The sequence below is a fragment of the Apteryx rowi genome, unplaced genomic scaffold (assembly GCF_003343035.1).
Source record: "Apteryx rowi isolate R43461 unplaced genomic scaffold, aptRow1 scaffold_439, whole genome shotgun sequence".
Taxonomy (NCBI): domain Eukaryota; kingdom Metazoa; phylum Chordata; class Aves; order Apterygiformes; family Apterygidae; genus Apteryx; species Apteryx rowi.
This window is the reverse complement of record NW_020450693.1, coordinates 761,684-770,112: the sequence shown is the minus strand read 5'-3', so window position 1 is coordinate 770,112 and position 8,429 is coordinate 761,684. Positions and strand designations below refer to the sequence as shown.

The following is an 8,429-nucleotide window of genomic DNA, read 5'->3' as shown; positions in this document are numbered from 1 at the left end:
GATGCTGCCCCCCTAGACACACATCAGCCTTTCTAGAAAAGTCAATTGGTATGCCTGGGAGAAGTAGAGCCAATTCACTGCCTTTCAAAGCCAAATGATAGGAAAGAGGCAGGAACATCTAGGCACGAGATGAATACTTCCAGTCATTTTTAATTATTATACATCTCTTTGGTCCTCCTATAGAAGTCTGGTAGTGTCTATATGAGCATGACCAACTACATATTCTTCAAAGAAATGCTGAACAGATTTGCAGTGAGTAGTTCTTTCCATTTAACATAAAGCTACAAGCAAAGACACAAACATGTTGGGCAAGGTAACTATCACTTTCTATGTTGTTCTACTGTTTTCAAGGTCTGCACAGTTATTTATGCACAGTGACTTGCAGTTCAGCAAAAGCACTTATTTGGACATCTTAATTAGTTCATCCTATCAGTTCCTTAAAAAGCAGAAGAAAAACATTTTGCCTAGCTGTTAATGAGTCTGACTCACAGACTTGGTAATGTTACCTCATCCAGTCCAAGTTTGTCTAATATTAATCTGTTTTTCCACTGATGTACAAGATAAGCAAGGTATTATTGGAATCACCACACATCAAGCTTACCCTCTGCAAATAAAAATCTAGCTGTGCAGATATATACAGTACTCCAGAAGATGATATTTGCATAGCAAGTTGTATAAAGGATGAATAAGATGGTAAACAAGTCTAGAAATGAGGTAACAATTAGCCTAATAGTAGAGTGGGCAAACTAGTAAAGCCCCATTCTTACTAAATTTCATCTTCAGACTCCTGATCTCGTTCAGATGTTTTCAGTAATCCCATCTCCATGGATTGGGACTGTTTAATCTTTGAATGAACTGCCCTGGGGGGGGAAAAAAAAAAAAGTCATATATATCAGAAGTCAGATAGTGACTCAAAGGCTGACCTGGCAAATTTACATGCTAATAACCTGTTTAACTCCTGCATCTCATCAGACAGTTCAAATGATTCATTTATGAAGAAAGACTGCAAGAACTAAATATGGCCAAAGCATGATTAAGCAGGGATATTAGAATGGTAAGGGTAAAACAAGGGGTGAGAATCATGTTTCAGACCGTGCACGAAAAGGCTTGGTAATATCCTGCAAACAAAAAGCGATCACCCCTGGTAGAATCAGGCTCATTTTCCTAATGCAGTCAACACTTCAGGTGGAGTTTTGTCAGAATTGACACTGGGTGACATGGGAAAGGCCTATTTTTAGAAATAAAGAGATGAAATTGTCCAGTGAAAAAATCAGGTCTGATTGAGGGAAAGCAGCAACCAAGAAGCCTCTGCAACAATCTTCAAAGTTAAGCGGAGAAACCTGGTGACTAAGTCACTTGGAATTGGTACAGACAAACACAGAGAGAGAATATGTTGTAGGAAAAAACGCTCTCTCCTACTTCTAACTTCCTATGAAATTACAGATGTGGAAGACTATCAGAAAGAGCTCATTTTATGTGAGAAGCATTATGTTGTCAGAATGGTACTTTCTGTATGTTATTTCCCCCTTCTACTGAAACAGTGAGCCATATTGTGTTCATTAATTAACAATATCTATTTTTATTTTATTTTGCGAGACAGTTAATCATTTTGTGAAACCCTTTTGATTTGTCAGTGAAACCTTTCTACAATAAATCTCCTGGTAGAGTAAACAGACAAGTCTCCAAAGTTTTAGTGTTTCAAGTAACTTACCAGCTGACAATTGTATAATTCACTGCAAGGATAAGAAAAGCAAAAGCATAATGCCAGCAATAGCACATTGTCAGGAACATTATATTAGTATGATCCATTTGATTCCACTCTGGGCTCCCATTTGGAGGATAAAGAACAAAGCCAATCTGTAATAAAATAAAAGAAAACATCACCTGACATGTATCATGTATTACACTACCCATCACAAGGCAGACATTTCATTTTTTTTAATGTGCTGATTATTTCTGCAATTATTACTGAAAACAGTTTTGCAGTCACACTCAGATGTGATGGATGGTTTTATCTAGTACTGCAGAAATGCCTTTGAAGATGCAGAGTCAACTCCAGAGGCCTTCTGCTTTTGCTCAGAAAATTATCAAATTGGCCCAACAAGTCCTGCAGAAATCAGAACTGTGCACTATAAGGAGAGGGGCTGATACTCAGCCATGTGTGGTCTGAACTGCAAACACATCACCAATGAGAAAACCTGCCCAGACACTCATGCGGACTCCCTTCTTCCCAACAGCGTCTGGGAATGTGTTAAATAGTTCAGAAGACAAACAGTAAGTTAATAAATAAAGGCAAACCCTAATTCTATTTCTTCTGGGCAATCCAGGGAAAAGATGAGTTTTTGGAATTATATAAAAATGTAGCTTTCTCACTCAAGGCTATTAACTGGTGTGAAGCACGTTGATGATTTGGTTATCTAGAGCTGGGAAAGATCAAACTCATACTACTGTATAAGCCAGGGAGCTAGTCAGGGCTCTGACTTAGTAAGCACCAGTCCTCGGTACTGTCTAATACTCTTCAGAGTCACTCCTTAGCAATTTCGTTGAGAAATTTGGAGCTGGAAAGAGGGGGAGAGGAGGAAGGAGGGAGGAGCACATTTTGCATTTACATGCAGAGAATTCAATGAATGAAAGCATTGATGATGCAGAAAAAAGCTCCTTTACCTTTTACAAATTTGCCATTCTGCAGTCAGTATGTGGTTTTCAGTCACACATACGGTTGAAGTCTAATGCAGGTGTGAAAAAAGCCACACTTAAATCTGCTGTGTTTTTAGTTCTTCAATTTTTACTTTGAAACAAAAAACACATTGTTTCTGGAGTAACTTGACTGTTTTGGAGTCAAGTAAAGAAATTACTTGTTTTAAAATTAGACTAGACAAACAATGAAGAATAAATGATTGCATCTAATTCTTCTACTGTAGAGCTTCTTGAATCACCAAAGAAAAGTTTGCAAACAAGAAAATAAAACACTAAGTGCTGCAGCACCAGGTTCTTGAGTTCACTTACAGAAAAAGACTGCAGTTTAGGAGGTCTGTCGTCTTGCCAGAGCAAGTATTTAAATATTTGATCTGGTGCTGAGTATCCAGTTCTTCTAAGGAACAGCAAACGTTTTTATTCATCATGTCTGGCCAGCATATAAAAAAAGGGAAGCCAGTCTAGACACGCCGGAAAGAAAAATCACTGGGGTGACCTCAGTTCTCCACTATAAGATCAAACATAGTTACTAACACTCCTATTTCTTTGTTACAAGACAGCATCAATTCATGAAATTCTCTGTCTTGTTCTAACAGTAAAGAATGGATTGCTATCAAATATTTTTTAATCAAATAGAATCACAAATAAACTAAGGCATGGCAGTTACATTTCGATGAGTTCTTTCTCATCTAGCATGAGCCACATCTCTGAAATATTGAAGTTTAGACTGTTATTTCTTCTGTTCAAATGCCAGAACATTGTAAAACTAGGAACCATTGCATTGCCCAATGTCTTGATGACACTCAGGAGCTTCAACACCTCTTGCATATAGTTTGCCACTACTGAAATGTTTTTAGAAGGTGGAAAGATACCGCAGGTTCAGCATATGAAAGATAATTTCCACCTTCGTTCCTCTTTGTGGCAATGTCAATGAGTTATTTGCCTCACCTTTCCTGTAATCTTCTGGGAATTTACTCACTACTCCCACTGCTGTGTGGACTGTCTTTGTAAAGGATAGTAAATATATATTGCTGCAAAATCACTGTCTTTTAGCTTGCAAATTTTGAACAGGATGGTACAGAGATCAGAGAGAATGTTTAATGATTATAGCAAGGGACAGCTTAGCCAAACCACCTTAGCTTTTTTATTGATTCAGATAAAAGACAGTAGAAGTAAAATGACTTCTTCATTTGTAAAATGGATATGATAAATACTTTTATGTCTTTGAAGGGGCATTAATGGTGAGTTGTTATCTGTGAGTCCTTTGAGATCTGTGTTTAAAAGGCATACTATATCACTTGTGAAACATCTGCAAAGGGATACATGACTAATAGTGGCAAAGGAAGAAAACCCTAAGGCAGAAAAGTGACCCACCTGCCAGAACCAGCTGCCTTGTAATATGCAGAGGCTTGTACGGAGCATCTCTAGTATAATACTGCCACGGAAGAAAACTTCCAGAAATATGCAAACAGCAGCTCCAAAGATAGCAAATAACAATAACTGATGAACATGAATATCCAGCATGGCTCTCCCGTGAAGATGGTAACAGAAGAGAAAGCCTGAAATAAATTAAGTGATCAGTTCAAGATTAAGTGATCAGATTAAGAGTCATTTTTTAAGACTGATGCCTCCATATTTCCTCTCTTGAGTTTAGACTGCAAAATGATATGGGAAGCTACAGCTTTATCATCTTTAATTTAAAAGACATGATAACAGAAAGTTTCATTCATCTGTCTCTGCAGTGTAACAAGAGGGAGGCTATGAGACATACTGTGTGTACAGAAAATGTAAATCGAGTATGTCACATCTTCCAACATGTGATTCTAGTGCAGGCAAATGCACTCACAGTGGCTTTCAGCTAACAAGTTGGGTACCATATCAGTACATAAGTTGAAGTAAATGCCTCAGCTGCTGAGCGCTTACTCAAAATAGGCTTGTGCCACTACTCTCACTAGATTTCTGGTACTATCTTAGCTGGCTAGGAAAGCACAGATACAGCTGTGCAATGCATGATCATATTTCTAGGCTGCACCACAGGCAAATCCTCAGCAATTTAAGGAGGGCCAAGACCAATTCTTTCAAAAGCATTTCAGGAAGTTAAACGCTCGACTCCAATAAAAATGTGGGCACTCACTCTCTAAGGCTACTTTGAAAATCCCAGCCAAAAGACTGATGCCTGTAAGTACAAATAAACCTTCTGAGTTTCACAGGCATCTCTGCAAAGAGAGGTAAACTCACCTTCAATAAAAACTGCTAATGAAAGCATCATTCTGTCCATGGCCACTGGCAGCGCATTTGTGCCATGAGCCACAATGTCAACCAACCCTGAAATGCCGTAAAACAGATACATGGTGGCATGCTGCCAGTTCATCAAGTGATCCCAGTGTTTTTCCTCATAATTATACAACTTCAGATGAGGTCCATCAGGAACAAACTGCTCAGCCACCATTCCTGCACATGAAACGAGACCTATTAGTAGCTGTCCTGGTGCTTAAGGTATAGGCTGACAATAAGTATTTATACAAGCAACAGAGACTACGATATATCCCAAAGCAGAATAACACTGGTCATTTGGGGGTTTAGTGTGGTTTTCTGAGGACTGCTCTGGGTGATTGCCATGTTTTGCTCCCTTCTTCCCAGTTCTGCCAATCTCAATAAAGTTTTTAATGTGTTGTACAAACTCAAGTGAATTGACAAGGAACAGAGGCCTCAAAGATATTAAATTTCTATAAATTTGCAAGAAAATAGACAGTGGCTAGAGGAGAGACGAAATAAGTTTCCGTTCTGAGGGAAAGACCACAGAGAGAGCTCAAGCATGTATTAAGCATCACATAATCCAGAAAGGAGAAAGCCACAGGAAACCAGGCTTCAGTTCCACTGCTGGCAGAATTATTTGCATCCTACAGTTTCCAGCAGTGAAAATGGAGACAGCTATTTTGTGCAATCTTTTTTTTTTTAAAAAAAAACAATTGCTGTTGTGGTAGTCTGCCAATCAAATTTTTCAGCTGTCTTTTCCAGTGGTTTAAACATGAGTTTAACACATGTTGAAGTCCCCAAAAGAAAGATTTACTGTTTCAGTCCCCTGCAATATGTAGGATGGCATAGTTCAAACTTTAAAATCAAAGGGGAACTTTCCTATAAAACCATAAAAGGAAACTCCTCCATTGTGCATACTTATTAAAGGTCCCATGAGGATATGTAAAGAGTTAATATTTGAACTGCTGCTTTACTGCTTCCCTTACCTTGGCCCCTTGTTGTGTTGCTAACAAAATACAGTACTCCAGAAGAGGGACAGTTGCTTTTAGATACTCTATTTGATCAAGGAAGTTTGTGCTTAAAATACATTATGTTTTTAAGACATTAAAGTTAATTATATTGTTTAGCATAGTGTGTGCCAATATCCCCCTATATAAGTAGATAAGCTGCAGAACAAACACAGTGTTTTTCCACCTTTATTTCAAGTTTGCCGTACACAGAAACAGCAGTTTTTACTCCTGCTGCTGCTTTTAGTGTTTGTTCTTGCCAGGCTTTCCTGTCCACATTTTTAACTGGAATTAAAATTACCATACATTAAAATAATAGCTTTTTTTCTTCAGGGTGAAAACAAAACCACTGGATTCATGTCTTAAATATCCGACTATCTCCAGACACTCACTAGGAGATTTGTAAGAAAAATATCTTCCCCCACACCTCAAAATGAGTGGTATTATTCAGGTTTTGATAATTTTTTAAGGCATATCAAACGATATACTATACACAAAACATCACTTAATTGCTGGTGTATCTGAATTGATACAACTCCCAGAGAGGAAGGAAAAGTAGGAAGAAGATTTCGGCACAATGTAATGGGATAGAATCTGCATCATGGTTAGATACCAGGGAACTGTGAGCATTTAAAGAAGAGGAGATAGATAAAATATGATCTTAATGTTAAAAATTAAGATCCTTTTCAACTTGAGGCCCACATGTGCTGACCTCCCCCAGTCCTCTATTACTTACTTACTCCGTAAAGGTAAATTGCTAATATACTCCATGCTAGAATTTGAAGAAGAACGAGGCATTTCCAAACAACTGCATAGCTCACTAAACCATCTCCTTGAGTTTATACCCAGGCCAGTCCATAACAGAATGCAAAACAGTCACCCCCTTTGTAACAATTCTGCAGCGATCAGATCTGGAGTTCAGTGTTTTCTTGTGGATAATTTCAGTTTCAAGGGCTGTTAATAAAAAAAGCATCTGCATTTATGCATCTGAGCAATAATTCAATGAAGACTACCAACACCTGAAAGCCAGCAGGCCCTCTGAAACCATTCAAAGCAGTGGGTTGAGTTTGTCAGACTCAAAATAGCTGAACAATGCCCCTACTGTCTGGAGCTAACAGTTTGCATGTGAGAGCCCCGCAGCCAAATAATGCATCTCCCTCCCTGAAGTAGTGCACGGAGTATGAATGTTCAAATGGAACATCTGTGAAGCAGCAAGGAGATCATAAAGAAGCTCCAAAACATTGTGAAGAAGCTCCAGGCTATACACGGAGACTGTGTCGCAATCATAAGTATATAATTAATAATAGTAGCATCAGTAGTTCTTAGATTCCTAGTGTTTAAAGGTCAAGAGGAATTAAGTAAAGCACCGAGTTTGACCTCCATGTCCATCAAAACATACCAGATCTCCCCCCACAGTTTTGTTTATTGAGCCCAGCAGCTTGTATCCATCTAAAGCATTGCTTCAGAATGGCATCCTCTCTTGAACTGAAGACAAAAAAAATGGGGAAATTTTATTGTAATTGTTCATAACACTATGCTTCTTGCAACACTAATTTTAAAAATATCAGAACGGGATACGTTTTATCAGAGAACAAACTTAGAAAAAAAGAATGAAAAAGCACATCCCTTTGCATATTTATTATTTTCCTCAAGAAGGCATCTAACTTACCAATCAGGGCAAAGACAGCTTTGATGATCCCCTCAACAAATTCCAGGCGCTGAAATCCTGCCCTGGAACCAAGGTAGCAAGCATTCTTGTTTTTTCGACAGACATACTTCAGTGGATACTTCACTGACCACCACAAGCCAAAAAGAAGGAAAAAGCTTCCAGGGAGGGCATGACCTTTGAAATTGCCCATGGTTTTCTACTATGCAATAACCTGAAGGTAAATAAAAATGCAGACTGATTATTGGAATGGTGGGAGAATCCCATTGGACATAATTTGAAAGTCTCACCCTGCATAGATCAAAAGAACATCACTGAATTAAGCCCTCACACTTTATTTAAAATTAAATAGAGTTTGAGTACTTATTTTCTGTTCAAATGCTGTTCAAAACACCCAGCTGCTCTCCCAAGTTTCTTAGATTTGCAGAACATGAATGTCACCCAACTGTAAAACAGCTGACCTGAAATGCAAAGCTTGCAGTTGGCAAGTTAAGAGAAAAAAGGCATAGCACACTATGTCATGCTGTTGAAATTGTACTAGCAGAAGAGAGAACACTAATACTCAAAATCAAGTTCTTCCGCCTTGAGAGTGTTACATGTTTCTTTACGTGGCAAACAGATATCAGGACAATAGCTGATTGAACAAAAAATTAATTGTGCATACATACAACAGGTAACTATTCACTAATAAACTATACTTTGCCTATCAATCCAGATCTCTCAGTGTGATTTATGAACATCTAGTAATTCTCAGTATTTGAGAGGTGAATTATGAACCTGCGACTAGAGGCCTATTATCCCCATTT

General features: G+C 38.2%; 1 protein-coding gene across 1 annotated transcript; it reads right to left on the bottom strand.

The window, feature by feature from the left end:
• Positions 1-454: 454 nt before the first annotated feature.
• TMEM45A (transmembrane protein 45A) lies at positions 455-7,837 on the bottom strand. The gene is made up of 5 exons (XM_026076750.1): positions 7,627-7,837; positions 4,933-5,145; positions 4,069-4,253; positions 1,712-1,857; positions 455-860 (listed from the first exon to the last, which is right to left on the bottom strand). Exons 1-5 carry the CDS (start codon positions 7,814-7,816, stop codon positions 767-769), a joined length of 828 nt encoding a protein of 275 aa, XP_025932535.1. The 5' UTR covers positions 7,817-7,837; the 3' UTR covers positions 455-766.
• Positions 7,838-8,429: the final 592 nt, after the last annotated feature.